At 41.9% G+C, this 18627-nt stretch overlaps 2 protein-coding genes across 2 annotated transcripts in view; both read right to left on the bottom strand.

Annotated features, from left to right (window-relative positions):
• The window catches only part of LOC308410888 (uncharacterized protein), a 176358-nt gene that overhangs the window by 82414 nt on the left and 75317 nt on the right, over window positions 1-18627 (bottom strand). The window lies entirely within an intron of this gene.
• Window positions 1-18627, bottom strand: part of LOC308410889 (uncharacterized protein) — a 34256-nt gene that overhangs the window by 4256 nt on the left and 11373 nt on the right. Inside the window, exons 9-12 of the mRNA XM_080904550.1 lie at window positions 15834-16007; window positions 15405-15578; window positions 15052-15225; window positions 5918-6091 (exon numbers count right to left, since the gene is read on the bottom strand). Coding sequence (XP_080760676.1) covers window positions 5918-6091; window positions 15052-15225; window positions 15405-15578; window positions 15834-16007 — 696 coding nt within the window. The remainder of the gene's footprint in view (window positions 1-5917; window positions 6092-15051; window positions 15226-15404; window positions 15579-15833; window positions 16008-18627) is intronic.

The following is an 18627-nucleotide window of genomic DNA, read 5'->3' as shown; positions in this document are numbered from 1 at the left end:
TAGCGACACCTGTTCATCGGCAACAACAGTCCCCGGTAACCCGGACTAATTATAGGGTCGCACCGTAATTTGTGGCTCCATGTTTTTATTTGCATCACTGCGTTTGCATTGCAGCAAACATGAACATTACATATATTTCAATATAATGTAAAAGCAGTCAAAACAACTAACATCAGAAACAGCTGATGTTATTTGTTATATGTCACGGTGTCATTTCCGCTTCTTTCTCCTGTAACAACAGCCCGGCGCCGTGAGCAGTCGCCTTTTTTGCGCTCGCTATCCCTGCACTTTCTACCATCTGCAAACGCCACGGTGTTCGTGTCGTCATGAAAGACATGAACATCGAGCGTAAAAACAAAGGAGACTGCTACCGGCTTTTTATCTGCCGATCGCCGTGCTACGGTTGCAAGAAAAAGAAGCAGAAATGACGTTCTCTACGCGTTGAGACGTTCCCCGTCCGTCGGCTAAACGCTTGATTGAAACTTCAATGCGACAGTGACACCAAGTAGAATTATAAATGTCACATAGCCCCAAACATGTCTTTTTCAAAGCCTGCGGTGAAGAGAAAGGTTGGTGATGAGCACCGACAATTTCAGGAAAAGTGGGAAATGCAATATTTCTTTGTTGAGCACAGGGGCACCCCGACCTGTCTTATTTGCACAGAGAAAGTTGCGCTGCACAAGGAATACAATTTGAAACGTCATTACACAACTAGACATGCTGAGCTGGATGCAAAATACCAGGGAGACGAGAGAGCGAACCGGGTTGCCAGTCTTAAAACAGATCTACTGAGGCAGCAAGATTTCTCCAAGAAAGCAACCAAAGAGAATAATGCAGCAGTCGGAGCCACGTGGTTAGTGAGATGATTGCTAAAGCAGGGAAGCCATTCACAGAAGGTGCATTTGTCTAAAAGTGCATGTTGCAGGCTGCAAATATAGTCTGTCCGGGAAAGAAAGGTCAGTTTAGCAACATCAGCCTTTCTGCCAACACCGCAGCAGATCGCATTTCTGACCTGTCAAGTGACATTTATGACCAACTGTGTGAGAAAGCCAAATGTTTCAGTGTATACTCAGTCGCTCTTGATGAGACCACAGACATCACCGACACTGCCCAGCTCCCAATGTATGTCCGTGGTGTTGATGACAGTTTTGAAGTGATGGAGGAGCTGCTCACAGTAATTCCAATGCATGGCCAGACCACCGCTCAGCAGATATTTACAAGCTGTGTGATGCCATTGAGAATGTTGGTTTGCCATGGAAGAGGTTTGTTGGAATAACAACAGATGGAGCGCCATCAATGACAGGGAGGAAACATGGACTGGTGGCACAAAACAAACTGGAAGAGGAAGGCGTGGAGGAGGCCATTGCTCTGCACTGCATCATCCATCAGCAGGTCCTTTGCAGCAAATGCCTGAAGTTTGACAATGTGATGTCTATTGTTGTGAAATGCATCAACCAAATCAGATCCAAGGGCTTAAAGCACCGAAGGTTCTGTGCTTTTTTAGAGGAAATGGAGTCAGAATATGGGGATGTGCTCGACTTCACTGAGGTACGTTGGCTCAGCAGGGGAAATGTATTAAAGAGACTTTTTGAGTTGAGAGCAGAAGTGAAGCCTTCATGGAGAAGGATGGAGTTAGTGTTCCTGTGCTAACTGATCCCAAATGGCTCATGGACTCAGCTTTTCTTGTTGATATGACACATGAGCTTAATGTACTGAACAAGACGTTACAAGGCCAGGGGCAACTTGTCAGTGCTGCCTATGACAACGTGAGAGCATTCTCCACAAAACTGGCGCTCTGGAAAGCTCAGCTCTCTCAGACAAACCTTTGCCATTTCCCAGCATGCAAGGCACTCGTGGATGCAGGCACACCATTCAGTGCTGACGAGTATGTTGATGTCATTTTGAGGCTACAGGAGGAATTTGATCACAGATTTGCTGACTTCAAGACACACAGAGCCACCTTTCACATTTTTGCGGACCCCTTCTCCTTTGATGTGCAAGATGCCCCTTCTGTGCTTCAAATGGAGCTCATTGAGCTGCAGTGCAACTCTGAACTCAAAGCAAAGTTCAGGGAGGTGAGTGGAAAAGCAGACAAGCTTGGACAATTTTTGAGAGAATTGAGCCCTAGTTTCCCTCGGCTGTGCCAAAAGCTCTTCTCCACTTTGAACTTCAATAAGTCCAAGTACAGGTCCAGACTTACGGATGATCATCTTCAAGACATACTGAGGGCCGCAACTGCTTCCTCCCTCAGGCCAAATCTGGCTCGGCTATGCGAGAGGAAACGCTGCCAGGTCTCTAGCAGCAAGGAGTAGGCAAGAGAAGCCATGTTCAGAAGAACAGTTCATTTTCTACAGTGTTCCATTCATGTTCAGAAGAAGGTTATAGAACTGTTAATACAGACATTTCAATCTAAATACAGCAGATATAGAAGACTGAAAGAAACACACAAGTTCACTGACTAAAAATATCTTATTATTATTTTATTTATGTATTACAGATTGATTTTTTTTCTTATTAATTCTTAATTTGTTTATTCATTTTTCATATTTTGTGTTAAAAAATAAAAATAAAGAGATTTGAGAAGATTGGAATTTTTTAACCATGCCTTTCTTGTGGAAAACCTAATGCGGCCCAGCCTCACCCAGACTCTGCCTGCAGCGGCCCCCAGCTAAATTGAGTTTGAGACCCCTGTCCTACACCATAAATCAGTAAGAGAGGGTACGACCTCTCTCATGGCCCCAAGTGGTGTGTGCATGCCAGAGCACTCTGGAAGGCACACAGAGTCTTTACAGACTACTCAGGATCAAACCTCTATCATTATGCAATCGATTATACAACTCTAAGCATATATGAGTAAATATTTCTAAGCATAAATGACAATCAACAATATAAACCTTACAGCTGGTTTTAATAACAGAATTCATTTGTTTCTCAAACGAGAAAGAGCTATCGAGAAACACTCCTAAATCTTTAGTTCTTAACTTTTCCAGTGGGCCAAGGTCAACATTATCTGCTAATGCTAAATAGGCTGCCGTTATTAACTAATGCTAATTTGACATGAATTAGCATTATGCACTAATGCTAACACTTACTTTTTTTAAAAATGTGAGTAGCTAATGCTAACACTATTTCCCTTAACTTTATAACAATGTGAACGGCTAATGCTAACACTCTTTTTCCTAGCATTATAACATCTGAGCTGCTAATGCTAAGTAGGCTGCCATTAGCACCTACGTCTAATTTAAGGCAAATACGCATTAGAACCTAATGCTCATATCGTTTTCCTTTGCTTTATAACAATGTGAGCAGCTACTGCTAAATAGCATTAGCTAATAACAGCAGTCTAATTTAATGCAAGTTAGCCTCATTTGCATTACAACGATGTGAGGAGTTAACGCTAAGTATGCTGCCATTAGTGGCTAATTCTAATTAGGGGTGAATAAATATTACCAGCTAATGCTAATATCGTATTCTCTTCCCTTTTAACAATGTGAGCAGCTAGTGCTAGGTAGGCTGATGCTAGCAGCTAATGCTAAAGCTAATTTAACGTGAATTAGCATCACATTAGTGAGGAGTTAATGCTAAGTAGACTGCCATTAGCAGGTAATGCTAATTTTAGGTGAATAGGAATTGGCAGATAATGCTAATACCATATTTTCTTGCTTTATAACAATGTGACCAGCTAATGCTATGTAGGTTGCCGTTATTAGCTAATACTAATTTGAGGTGAATTAGCATTATCCCCTTATGCTAACAATGTTTTTTCTTACTTTTTAACAATACAAGTAGCTAATGTGAACACTTTTTTTTTTTATTGAATTCTAATTTTTCCCTTGCGATGTGAAGAGTTAATGCTAAATAGGATGCCATTAGTGGCTAATTCTAATTTTAGATGAGAAAGCATTAGAAGCTAATGCTAATACCATATTTTCTTGCTTTATATCAATATTAGTAGGTAATGCTAAGTACGTAGCCATTATTAGCTAATGCTAATTTAGGTGAATTAGCATTATCCACTAATGCTAACACTGTTTTTGCCAACTCTTTTCCCTTGCATTATAACAATATGAGCAGCTAATGCTAAGAAGGCTGCCATTATTAGGTAATGCTAATTATTATGTGTGTTAGCATTATCCGCTGCTGCTAGCAATGTTTTATCTTACCTTTTAACAATATCAGCAGCTAATGCTAACACTACTTTAATTTCAGTTAAACCTACTTAGCATTAATTAACTTCATTTAGCATTAAGAAGTTTTTGCTATAGGCTACCATTAGTGGCTAATGCTAATTTTAGGTAAATAGAAATTGGCAGCTAATGCTAATACCATATTTTCTTGCCTTATAACAATGTGACCAGCTAATGCTAAGCAGGTGCCATTATTAGCTAATACTAATTTGAGATGAATTAGCATTATCCGCTTATGCTAACAATGTTTTTTCTTACTTTTTAACAATACGCCATTAGTGGCTAATTCTAATTTTAGATGAAAAAGGATTAACAGCTAATGCTCATACTGTTTGCTTTGTAAGAATGACAGCAGCTAATGATATGAAGTCTACCGTTATTAACTAATGCTAATTTGATGAGAATTAGCATTATCCGATAATGGTAACTCTTTTCCCCTGCATTATAACAATGTCAGGAGTTAATGCTAAGTAGACTGCCATTAGGGGCTAACTCTAATTAGGGGTGAATAATTATTAGCAGCTAATACTAATACCGTTTTCTCTTTTTCCTTATAACAACTTGAGCAGCTAATTCTAATTTGATGCGAATTAGCATTATATTAGTGAGCAGTTAATGCTAAGTAGGCTGCCATTATTAACTAATACTACGTTGACGTGAATTAGCATTATGCGCTACTGCTAATACTGTTTTCTCTTACTTATTAAAAATGATAGTAGCTAAAACTAATACTCTTTTCCGTTGGGTAACAACAAAGTGAGGAATTAATGCTAAGTTGGCTGCTTTTAGCGGCTTATTCTAATTAGGGGTGAATAATTATTAGCAGCAAATGCTAATACCGTTTTCTCTTTCCTTATAACAATATGAGCAGTTAATGCTAATTTGATGTAAATTAGCATTATATTAGTGAGGAGTTAATGCTAAGTAGGCTGCCATTAGCAGCTAAAGGTAATTTGAGGTGAATAAGCACTAGTAGCTAATGCCAATACCCTTTTCTCTTGTGTTATAATGATGTGAAACGTTAATATTGTTCTCAAACAACAGAATGAGAATGAAATATTGATTCTAACAGGGCCCGTAAACAGCATTAGCTTAGCAGCATTAGCTTATCAGAGTCTCCATCATGGTCACACAAATCCTTAGCGGAGCAAAGTGGCCTACTTAGCAATAGCTGCTGTAGAAAGCAAAGGGAAAACAGTATTAGCATTAGCTGCTAAATGTGCACTTGAGAACAAATCTATTGTGAATTCAGCCGTGAATGTAGTGTTTCCAGTAAGCTTCCATTTCCAAATGTTAGCTGCTCCTGTCTGCCTCTTTGTCACACACACAGACTGAAATGATTCACAGCCTTGTTTCATCCTTCTGTCAGTGTCACTGACTGTCACTGTGACTGTGGACATACAGCATGGGAAACACACACATGGCTGATACTTGTATCTAAAGTTACAAAATGTTGTCTCTGTCCAAATATTACCTAACTGTAAGTCTACTTTTAATGAAACTCTCAACATGACTTATCAGTTATCATTAATGTTCCTGCAAACAGACTCCTTGAAGACCCCTACATAAATATCCATGTACTATCCAGCTAGACTAGTGTGTCTGTCCCTGAAAATATTCCTGCATGTGTGATTGTTCATGTCTCATCTGCAGGAAACAAACAGGAAGTGAGTGAAAGACACAGGAAATGATTCCAGCTCTTCCTCCTATATCAGACATTCTCTCCATACCTGAGAGTGTCCAGTCTCCAGCCTGGATCCTTCAGTCCAGCCGACAGAAGCTTCATTCCTGAGGGACCTGGATGATTGTAGCTCAGGTCCAGCTCTCTCAGATGGGAGGGGTTGGAGGTCAGAGCTGAGGCCAGAGAAGTACAGCCTTCCTCTGTGATCAGACAGCCTGACAGACTGCAGACACACAAAACAACAATCCATCTGTTATCCATCTCTATAGCAGCATAACTAAGTGATGGTTCAGGGTCACCTAATCCAGCTCTAACTATAAGTTTTATCAAAAAGGAAAGTTTGAAGCTGATCGTCAAAGTAGAGAGGGTGTCTGTCTCCTGAACTCAAACTGGGAGCTGCTTCCACACCCAGTCCAACATAGCCAGGCTTTCTTTGCTGCTTTGACAAAACCTCAAATCCCAGTCAGAGATGGTGAGCATCATCACAGTGATGATCATTTCTCTGTTAACCCAGGCTTTCTGCTTCAGGATCTGTGCACGCTCACAGAACAAGGAGACCTTTAAACATCATTTCACTAAATGGATGGACTGAGCTCAGCCTACAGATGAACTGGATAAATAAAGATTTGACCTCAGTGTGCTCAGTGTTCCTGTCTATTCCTAACATATTCCTAACATGATAGCTGCACTTTAGAGCTCTAAAACTGGAACTGACACATATTTAAACTCCACATGTTACTCAGTACATCCAGTTCTGACACTCGCCCACAGTCCAACAAAGGAAACATGGAGATCACATCAGTTTGTCACCAAAGTCTAATTATTCCAGAGGGCAGTGTTGATACAACTAAAGTTATTTTTAAGCAAAGTTGAGTTTTTTATCGTCGGAGTACTTCAAGTCTGAAGTATCATTTAAATGCATTACACGCTGTTGATGGCAGCAAACAAACCACCCAAACAAACAGAGGTGGGAGGCTTGGGCAGACTACGTAGATTCAGCTAGTGGGAGGAGTCAAGATAAACCAAAGAAAGACAAGCTAACAGACGCCACAGTGAAGTGAGTAGCTACAAACTTCAGGCCAATTAGTGTTGTTGAAGAAGTCGGTCTGAGGAACGTTCTTAGGATCAACAAATGACCGCATGTATGAGCCTCCCTCAAGACACACCATCACAAGAAGAACAAATGAGCTGTAGAAAAAGGAGAGACTACGACAGCCACAGCGTTACAACGTGCACCAGCTGTTGGTCTCTCTGTAGACCTGGGAGTTATAGTACATGATATTAATGAAGACTGGGAGCTGCATTCTATAGCAAACAATTTGTTATGAGGTAATCAGCTGATCTTACTTTAACCGGAAGCCCTTCACAATAATTGCAAAGCCTTTATTTTGTCCAACTACCATCAGTTCGTCTGTACTGATGGTAACTTAAAGTCACACTAATGCAGTTTAGTTTGTATAGTGTAAGTAGTAGAAGTATACTACAGTACTCTGATCACTGATAGGATAGATTTATGTAGATATACACCTTTGTGTTTAACATTACTGCATTATAGTACTGTGATCTTTGACCTTATATATGGTTATGTTAGCTATACTGACGTATGCATATAACTGGATATGTATCTTATCTATTCATCTTATTTGTCATGTATTTGTATTGTGTACTTCCTTTTTGTAAGAAACCACACACGTGATCACAGCCACAAGAATCAATCAGTGAAAGAATAAAGTGCCTCAAACCAAACCTTAAGCTCCTTATTCCACACGCTGGGCCTTCAGTGGTGCTCTGGCTGACACACCAGAGTGACTGGAGTGCTAAAGAGTGAATCGGACACACCAGTGTAATCCCTGATATCTCCACTACATTTAATCGTCCTTCAGCCTGTGGCTGCAGTTAGCTGGTCTGCTAGTTAGCCGGTGTACTAGTTAGCCAGTGTGCTAGTTAGCCGGTTCGCTAGTTAGCTGGTCTGCTACTTAGCTGGTTTGCTAGATAGCCGGTGTGCTAGTTAGCTGGTGTGCTAATTAGCAGAAATGTGACTTTACAGCTCGGCCTCACTCACTGACATTAGTCAGATATGACTGAATCTATATCACACTTAAAGCTTTCTGTAAATGAAAGGCTCAGTGAAAACGAGGCACTTCAGTCAATTTTAAAACACACACTCTGAATATAACCTGATCCAGACCAGGTTATAGGTTCAGCATCAGTAACCACGGTGATGTAGCCAGGTAAACACTTATGCATTTATGCTCACAATCACTCCAGTTAACCCAGCATGCATGTTTTTGGACTGTGGGAGGAAGCAGAGAACCTGAAGACAACCTACACAGGCCACACTATCACCCTTATTTACAGAATTATAATTTAATTGGGTGATAAAGTAAAGAAAATAAATATTTTAATAAAAAAATATTCATAAATGAACTATTATTCAAGTAAGTAAGTAGAATATATTTATATAGCACATAATCTCGTTTGTATAGAAATGTCTTCATCTGCTTTTTCAAAGAGTCAGTGGAGTCTAGACAGCATAAAGATAACAGCAGGGAGTTCCACAGCCTCGGTGCCTGAAAAGCTCGATCCCCACGTGTGTTGAACCGAGTCTGTGGGACCAATAGTGACCTCTGACCTAAAGACCTAAGTGCTCGGTATGAAGCATGAGGTTTCAACAGGTCAGAGATGCACTGAGGAGCTTCACCATGTACAGCTCTAAAAGTTATGAGTATAATGTTAAAATGAACCCTAAAATTTAGTGGCAACCAATGAAGAGAAGCCAAAACTGGAGTAATGTGTGACCTCTTGTTTGTGCCAGTTAAAAGTCTCGCCGCAGCATTCTGTACAGTGTGAAGCTCCAGAGCTGATTTGTTGAGACAAGTAAAAAGACCATTACAATACTCCAAGTGAGTAGAGATAAAAGCATGAAGAATCATCTCAAGTTCTGCCTTTGACACCAGTCTGAGTTTAGAAATGTTTCTTGGATGATAAAAACAGTTTTGAAACAGTTGTTTAGAGAGTTTCTCAAGCAACATTGAACTGTCGAAAATAACACCTAAGTTTCTGAGACTCGATTTAATGGAAGGACCTAAAAACTGATCTGCTGCCTAATTTCTGAAGACATGTGATCAGGAGCAATGATCAAAGTTTCTGTTTTATCCGTATTAAACTGGAGAAAGTTGAAGTTTCACAATTATTTGATTCCTGAAAGACAATTATTTAAACAAGAAAATGTATCAAACTGAGAATCTTTGAAAGAACAGTATAACTTAATGTCTGAATGTCATCAGCGTAGAGATGATAAGAAATATTATTGTAATATCTGATAATTTGGCCTAGAGCAGGGGTGGGGAACTCCAGGCCTCGAGGGCCGGTGTCCTGCAGGTTTTAGGTCTAACCCTGGGTCAGCACACCTGAATCAAATTCATTACCAGGCCTCTGGAGAACCTCAGGACGTGTTGAGGAGGAATTTAACCATTTAAATCAGATGTGATGGATCAAGGAAACATCTAAAAACTGCAGGACACCAGCCCTCGAGGCCTGGCGTTTGTCACCTGTGGCCTAGAGGACGTATATAAACCAAAAAGAGAATCGGGCCTAAAACAGATCCTTGAGGTACCCCAGAAGGCAGAACGGATGTTTCAGACAACACATGATTCATACAGACAGTCAAAGATCTCTCAGATACAGTAGATACGACAAACCATTTTAAAGCAACACCAGTAATCCTGAACAAGTCCTTCAGCCTATTTATCATGATGCTGTGATCAACAGTATCAAAAGCAGAGGAGACATCCAACTCAGTGCACTCTCCAGAGTCTGCTGCCATCAGAATGTCACCACACACTTTAAGTTAAGCCATCTCAGTGGAGGACAGTTTACAGAAACCAGACTGGAAAATGTCCAGAACACTGTTTTTCTCCAGAAAGTCGTTAAGTTGTTCTGCAACTGTTTTTTCCACGTTCGTTCAATGATTCATTACAATCAGATTTAGTATAGACTGGTACACGAGGAATATCAGGAGAGACAATTTTCATAATTGTATCAAACAATACTTTGGTTCTTTTCTGAAGCCATTAGATTTGAAAACTATTCAGTTCCAGCTTTTTTATCATGTTGTTAAGTGAGGATATTGATTCCTTGAGATGTACTCGATGAACCTCAAGCTTGGAAGCCTTCCATAAACGTTCTAACTTGACAGAATATCTCTTGAAATTTTGAGTATTTTCATTTATCCAGGGATAGAAATTTGAAGAATGGACAACACTTTGCTTCAGAGGTGCCGCTGTGTCTAAATAAAATGGACAAAGTGTTGTCTCCAGGAGTTTAGCTGATTTAGAGTGGCCAGGTACGGTGGGTGTGCTCCGGTTAAAGAACACGGAGGCAGACTTCCAAATTCAGGTGATTTATTCGGTCTGTAGTGAGGATACAGTCACCTGACCTAAACCCAGTGGAGATGGTTTGGGATCAGTGTTGGGCAAGTGACTTTGAACAAGTAATTATAGTTAGTAGTTACCAAGAAGTAACTAGTAACTATTAGAGATGGACCGATCCGATATTACGTATCGGTCCGATACTGACCTAAATTACTGGATCGGATATCGGAGAAAAATAAAAAATGTAATCCGATCCATTAAATATCACGAAAGCACCTCACAAAACTTGCAACACGCCGTAACTCACCTCAGAACGTTAGCACGTCGGAGCAGTATGCATCACGTGATAGAGCGGCTGTGGCATGCGGGACCTGTCGGTGGTCTGGATAGCATTTGGAGCTTCGCTAGCAACCCGGCATTTCATCTCCGACAAAGTTATCCCGAGAGAAGTAAAGCAAGTGTGTAAGTCCATCTCTGAATGTTTGTAAAGCATTCCTGCGTTAAGCTTAACAAACGACTGCCTCCTCTTGCTGCTACTTCAATCATGAAACTGCTTAATGATCAGCTGATCGGCTTTTCTGTCGCGAGTCCGTGTCTCTAGTTTGTTTTTGGCCCACTTTGCACCAGAAAGAGGAAACCAGCGGCTGAACAACAGCAGCACGTTTAAGCTTGATCAGCTGTTGTTAGAATTTATTTAATATTACTTTCTACTCGAGGATCTTTTTCTACGTAGCTGACGCTGGTAACTGTGCAGGGGCGGATCTAGCAAAGTTTAGTCAGGGGGGCCGATAGGGCATTAACAGGGAAAAGGGGGCACAAAGACATACTTTTCTTTCTTATTCTCATTTAAAATGTCTAGCTTTTAATAAATAATTATCTGACACACAAAGTTTTAATTTGATGTAAAATGAATAGAAGTCAATTACTGTATATAGTAACTATTAACTCTAATATATATACCCTAGTAAGCTATAGTACTTTTTCCTTTGGGAAGGTACCATCTGTGCAGTCTGCAATTTTGTTGAAGAAAGATGTTGAATCTATTTAATATTTCTTGAAAAATAATTGATTTCTGTGCATTTTTTTTCACACTGCATCAAATTAAGGTTGATTACGTCGATTAAGCATCATGAGGTGGAGCGTGAGGGGTGGTTCCCTATTTTTTATTTATTTATTTTTGTTGTTGCTGGGAGTTGGAACCCTATTAGTTAGGTTGCTTAATATTTATGCTAAGTACTCTTTAAAATATCAGAATAGGGAGGATGGTGTAGGTTTAAGTTTATTAGATTGATCAGTATTGCTGAACTATGAAATATTTTTTTTTGCATACAGGTATAACAGAATAGCTTTAGTGTAGTTGTTGTTTTAAACTTGAGTATGAACTTATACAAAATGCAGCAAGATATTTAAAAAACAGTTTTGTTGATTAAAAAACACTATATCGGATTCATATCGGTATCGGCAGATATCCAAATTTATGATATCGGTATCGGTATCGGACATAAAAAAGTGGTATCGTGCCATCTCTAGTAACTATACTACTAACTATAGTCAACTCTACGTAGTTACTTAGAGTTAAAATATTGTAAGTCAGTTACTAAAAGTAATTAATTACTTGAAAAGTAGCTATTGCGTTACTTTAAAAAAAATGTTCAACCCTCTGGGGTCCAGGGTATAATTGGCCATTTTTAACTACTTTTGATTTGACCTCTATATTCCACCTTTAAAAACTATTTACTTTGCCTGTTTGGTATCATTCTTTTCAGCACAACCTCACGTGTCTGAATTTACAGTTATGTTTTCATTTTGACATACTGTATTAACACAATTGACCTAAAATCAGACAAAAAACAATATGAGTAGAAAAAGTTATATTTTTTACTGTTACAACCACAAACATGTTTAATAAATCATTAACTTGAAATCTAATAATTTTAATATTTTAATAATAATAATAATAATAATAATAATAATAATGGATTGCATTTATATAGCGCTTTTCGGGCCTTAAAGTGCTTTACAATGCCACTATTCATTCACTCTCACATTCACACACTGGTGGAGGCAACTACAGTTGTAGCCACAGCTGCCCTGGGGCAGACTGACAGAAGCGAGGCTGCCATATCGCGCCATCGGCCCCTCTGGCCATCACCAGTAGGCGCTAGGTGAAGTGTCTTGCCCAAAGACACAATGACCGAGACTGTCCGAGCCGGGGCTCGAACCGGCAACCTTCCGGTTACAAGACGAACACCCTTAAAATCCTATACACAAGGTTTGCAAACAACCATTTTGTTATTTGTAACAATTTACCTTTTACCTTGATTTTTTAAAAATAACTATTTCAAACTATTTACAGAACAATCAGCTGTTCTGCATTAAATAAGATGCCACAAATTATTTGTGCCACTCCAAAAAAATAATTTCTGTCCACCATAAAGGAGAACATCACAGCCTGATACCTGCAGGTCTGACAGCAGCAGGTGTATCACTGCTGTTTCTACCTGGAGACACCGTTTACACTGTAATCTGCATTTGCTGGTTTTGTGGCAGCACCTGTAACAATTCCATTCAATTCAACTCTATTTATATAGTGCCAAATCACAACAGTCGCCTCAGGGCACTTAACATTCAGCAATTGCCTCATTGTTCTGACAGACAACATAAAACTATCCACTACACTACACACTAACTTTTTTTGTTCTTTTTTCCCCTACACACTAACTACACAACACAACATACTATGCACACACTCCAAATACGCTAAACGTCACAAATCTCTCACATCTCACACCGTCACTCCTAAAACTTCCCCCTCTTCCTAAACAACCAAATGTCATGTTGCTATATCATTTTTTTGATTGGTCGACATGGTTCATTTTTCCACCAACAGGAAAGGGATGATTTGGGTTTTTTTTGCTCATAAGCAGAGAGTGCTTGCTGTGCTGTCCTTAGACAGTAAAAGTGACGAAACTATTGAGGAAAAAAACGCTGCGTATATATTGTTTATCATGACTCTGGTTTTATGTGACCTATCAACACAATTTAAAAACTGGTATATGTCACCTTGTTGCTTTGTAATCTTGAAGTGGTCATGTGATTGGCTTACCATGAATACTTTATTCTTCCTCAGCCAAACAGCAGCACTCATGCGATTGTTTTGCCCCCTTAGCTCCAGGTGTTGTGCCAAAAAGTGATCGTCTGCCAGAAAGTGATCGCTGTCCGCGGGAGTGCATGCAGCTGCTTAACCCTTTAAAGCCGGTCAGAGTGGGCACACTCTGTTTTGCGTAACATAATATTCCAGAAACACGCTTTGCCGATCCGATCAGCTGTTTGTAACACTTCCTACTTTGGAATTGACATCAGCGTGAACTATCACATATCCGCCATGACCTGCCCAAAACCGGAAGTGATGTCATTTTTGCAGAAATGTATTTTTTACCATCATGGCCTCATAACCCTATACTAGTGTTTTTTAAAGTTATGTTTGACTTTCTGACTTTCTGTGTTGTTTCTGGGATGCTTAGGACTCATATTGCACTGCTGGAAATAGTTTATTTTGATGCACATGCTGCTTTTTTGCAAATTTGCACTATAATATTTATTTTCGTTTTTCCTGCAGTGTATAGAAATTAGTGTATTTCAAAAATAAAACTATGAAGACACTCAAAATAAATTTCATGTGGTGGGAAACTATTTTGTGCAACTTTTTTGCATTTACAGTTTTGAGGGATAAGCCTCTTAAATTTCTCTAACTAGAAATATATGTTAAAAAACAAAAACGATTTTCAATTTTTTTTTAGTTTATTGCACTTTTTGCAATTTATGTAATTTCTATGCACTTAATGCATGCATATTATTAAAATTTAGGCTGTAATGGTTGTATTGATGTAGAGCAACTTGAAATGCTCCCAAAAATGGCTCCACAGCATGTAAAAATATAATATAAGCTGTGGCGGACTTGGTTCTATGGTAAGTCTTAAAGGGTTAAAGCTGTAGCGCCCAGATTACTTATAGCTACTTCCATGCAGCTGATATAAGATTGGTTGTTGAAAAATAGTAACGCAACCGCACCGAATCCAATTCAGGATTTTGATTTCCATCACACTTCCACTGGATGCCCAGCTGCTCTCCTATTATGTGATTATCATCAACACAGAACTGGAGGATAAGACCGCGGTTCTGGGGGTTGGGAAGCTCATCTTGTAACCAGAAGGTTGCCAGTAGGATCTCTCTGTCTTGGTCGTTGTGTTCTTGGAACACAAGACACTTCAGTATGTAGTTAGTACCGGGCGACTCCCCTCCCCCACATCGGCACCAGAACCCTGTATTATCTACAGGGTAAGAATGCCTGTTTTATCAAACTATGGCTATTACTACTGTGATCATTTGCAGCCCAGTGTGCCGCTCTCTCTGCTGGGATGAACCACTGGAGCTCACCCAGTCATCCCTTTCTTTCTCTCAAGAAGAAGTGAAATAAATGTATTTATTATGTTACGAGTCTAATATTCTTTAAATCAAACTGTAATGAATAAATGAAGCAAGAAGATTTGGTGGCTCCAAGTGTTGTAGAAGAAAAGATAAACATCTCATTTTGAGAAATCAGCCTTTAAAATTAAGTAAGTACTGTGAATAAAAAACAAACAGCAAACCAATCGGTAATCGCCAATTACTTTTGAAAGTAATTCAGAGTCCAATTATCCACTCAAATGTAAATAAAAGTTCACTTGACAGCTGTATAAAGGTTACCTGTTTATACAATAATATAAGTCACATTTCAAATGATCATCTGTGGAAAAGTTTGAATCCTGACCTGAGAGTTTCCACTGCACACTGTGAACTCTTTAGTCCAGCGGACAGAAGCTTCACTCCTGAATCCTGCAGGTCAGAGTTACTCAGGTCCAGCTCTCTCAGACTGGAGGACTGGGAGCTGAGGACTGAGGACAGAGCTTCACAGCTTCTCTCTGACAGGTTACAGCCACTCAGTCTGAAAAATAAAAGACAGTCATACAACAAATACTCATGTTGAGTTTGTTAATACATTTCACAACATTAAATCTTGACTTTCTATTTTTAGAGGAAACATAAACATACTAAGAAACAACATCATATGTATGAACTTAAATAATTGAATAATTCTAACAACAAACTGTTTTCTGATCTGACCTCAGAGTATTCAGTTTACAGTTTAAACGTTGTAGTCCAGCAGACAGAAGCTTCACTCCTGAATCCTGTAGCTTTCTGATACTCAGGTCCAGCTCTGTCAGACTAGAGGACTGCGAGCTGAGAACTGAGGACAGAGCTTCACAGTTTTCCTCTGAGAGTTCACAGATGTTAAGTCTGAAGATAAAAACATGAATAAAGATTGTTGTTAAAGTGTAATCAGGGTGCAATAGCTTATTGTCTTGTGCTGAGCAGGTTAGTATAAGTTCACTTTAACTTATAAATGAATAAAAATGCTATGGAACAAGGATAACTGGATAAAGTTTACCTTTACTGGTTAAATTATTGATTATTTTTGTTAGTTGATATAAACAAAACCAAACATCAAACATATAAACAAACAGAACTAAACAGAATACAAATTGATCTGACCTCAGAATATTCAGTTTGGCGTGTGGACTCTCCACTGCAGCAGACAGAAGCTTTACTGCTGAAGCTTTCAGGCTGTTGGTACTCAGGTCCAGCTCTCTCAGACTACAGGACTGGGAGCTGACCACTGACAACAAATTTTCACAGCCTTCCTCTGAGATGTTACAGCTGCTCAGTCTGGGAGAGAAAGGGAAAAAACAAAACAAAACAAAAAATATATGTGATCAAATGAAATTTGTTTATATGTTAAACCTTTTAAAAAAAACAAAAAAACCCAACCTGGTGGAGGGGTTTGTGTGTCCCAGGGATCCCAGGGGCTATGTTGTCTGGGGGCTTTTGCCCCCTGGTAGGGTCTCCCATGGCAAATTGGTCCTGGGTGAGGGACCAGACAAAGAGCGATTCAGAAGACCCTTATGAAAAGGATATCGAGAGAACAGTTTACCCTCCCCGGGATAGGGTTACCAGGGCCCCCCCCCCTGGAGCCAGGCCCGGGGAGGGTGCCCGAGGGCGAGCGTCTGGTGGCCGGGCCTTAGTCCATGGGGCCCGGCCGGGCACAGCCCGAAGAGGAGACATGGGCCCATCCTCCTGCAGGCCCACCACCCGCAGGAGGCGCCATAGGGGTCGGGTGCATTGTGTGCCGGGTGGCGGCCAGGAGCGGAGGCCTTGGTGGACTGACCCCCAGCTGCCAAGACTGGCAATAGGGACATGGAATGTCACCTCTCTGGTGGGGAAGGAGCCTGAGTTAGTGCGTGAGGTTGAGAGGTACCGGCTAGATATAGTCGGGCTCACCTCTACGCATGGCTTGGGCTCTGGAACCAGTCTCCTGGAGAGGGGCTGGACTCTGTCTCAGTCTGGAGTTGCCCCTGGTGAGAGGCGGCGGGCTGGGTGGGTATTCTAATATCCCCTCGGCTTGCTGCCGGTACGTTGGGGATTTTCCCGGTGGACGAGAGGGTTTGTTCCCTGCGCCTTAGGGTCGGGGAACGGGTCCTGACTGTCATCTGCGCTTATGCGCCGAGTGGCAGTTCAGAGTTCCTACAGTCCCTGGAGGGGGGGGGGGGGGGGGGGGGGGGGTGCTGGAAGGTGCTCCACCTGGAGACTCTGTTGTCCTGCTGGGAGACTTCAATGCTCACGTGGGTAACGACAGCGAGACCTGGAGGGGCTTGATTGGGAGGAACGGCCTCCCTGATCTGAACCCGAGCGGTGCTTTGTTATTGGACTTCTGTGCTAATCACAGTTTGGCCATAATGAACACCCTTTTCGAACATAAGAGTGTCCATAAGTGCACGTGGCACCAGGACGCTCTAGGCCGTAGGTCGATGATCGATTTTGTAATCGTATCACCAGACCTGCGACCATATGTTCTGGACACTCGGGTAAAGAGAGGGGCTGAGCTGTCAACTGATCACCACCTGGTGGTGAGTTGGATCAGGTGGCGGGGGAGGACGCTGGACAGACCTGGTGCACCTAAACGCGTAGTGAGGGTGTGCTGGGAACGTCTAGCAGAGGCCCCAGTCCGCGAGATCTTCAACGCACACCTCCGGCAGAGCTTCAACAGCATTCCGAGGGAGACTGGGGACATTGAGTCCGAATGGACCATGTTCAGCATCTCCATTGCCAAAGCTGCTGCATTGAGCTGCGGCCGCAAGGTGGTTGGTACCTGCCGTGGTGGTAATCCCCGAACCAAATGGTGGACACCAGAGGTGAAGGGAGCCACCAGGCTGAAGAAGGAGTCCTATCGGGCTTGGTTAGCCTGTGGGACTCCGGAGGCAGCCGACAGGTATCGACAGGCCAAGCGGAATGTGGCTCGGGCAGTGGCTGAAGCAAAAACTCGGGTGTGGGAGGAGTTCGGAGAGGCCATGGAAAAAGACTTTCGGACTGCCTCGAAGAGATTCTGGCAAACCGTCAGGCGTCTCAGGAGGGGAAAGCGGTGCTCTACCTGCACTGTGTATAGTGCTGGCGGAGCGCTGCTGACGTCGACTGAGAAAATTGTTAGGCGGTGGAAGGAATACTTCGAGGACCTCCTTAATCCCACTGACACGTCTTCCGAGGAGGAAGCAAAGTCTGGGGATGAGGGGAATGACCCGCCAATTTCCGGGGGCGAGGTCACTGAAGCAGTTAAACAACTCCTTGGTGGCAGAGCCCCTGGTGTTGATGAGGTCCGCCCCGAGTTCCTGAAGGCTTTGGACGTTGTAGGGCTGTCCTGGTTGACACGCCTCTGCAATGTTGCATGGTGATCAGGGGCAGTACCTGTGGACTGGCAGACCGGGGTGGTGGTCCCCATCTTTAAGAAGGGGGACCGGAGGGTGTGTTCCAACTACAGGGGTATCACACTCCTCAGCCTCCCTGGGAAAGTCTATGCCAGGGTGCTGGAAAGGAGAGTTCGTCCGCTAGTCGAACCTCGGATACAGGAGGAACAATGCGGTTTTCGTCCTGGTCGCGGAACACTGGACCAGCTCTTTATCCTCTCCAGGATACTTGAGGGTGCATGGGAGTTTGCCCAACCAGTCTACATGTGTTTTGTGGACTTGGAGAAGGCATTCGACCATGTCCCTCGGGGTGTCCTGTGGGAGGTGTTGCGGGAGTATGGGGTGTCTGGCCCATTGCTACGGGCCATTCGATCCCGATACAACCGTTGCAAGAGCTTGGTTCGCATTGCCGGCAATAAGTCGGACTCGTTCCCGGTGGGTGATGGGCTCCGCCAGGGCTGCCCTTTGTCTCCGGTTCTGTTCATAATTTTTATGGGCAGGATTTCTAGGCGCAGCCAAGTGGCGGAGGGCTTTCGCTTTGGTGGCCTCAG

The sequence above is a fragment of the Rhamphochromis sp. 'chilingali' genome (assembly GCF_963969265.1).
Source record: "Rhamphochromis sp. 'chilingali' genome assembly, chromosome: 15".
In the NCBI taxonomy this organism is placed as follows: Eukaryota; Metazoa; Chordata; class Actinopteri; order Cichliformes; family Cichlidae; genus Rhamphochromis; species Rhamphochromis sp. 'chilingali'.
This window is presented reverse-complemented; position numbering and strand designations above follow the sequence as displayed.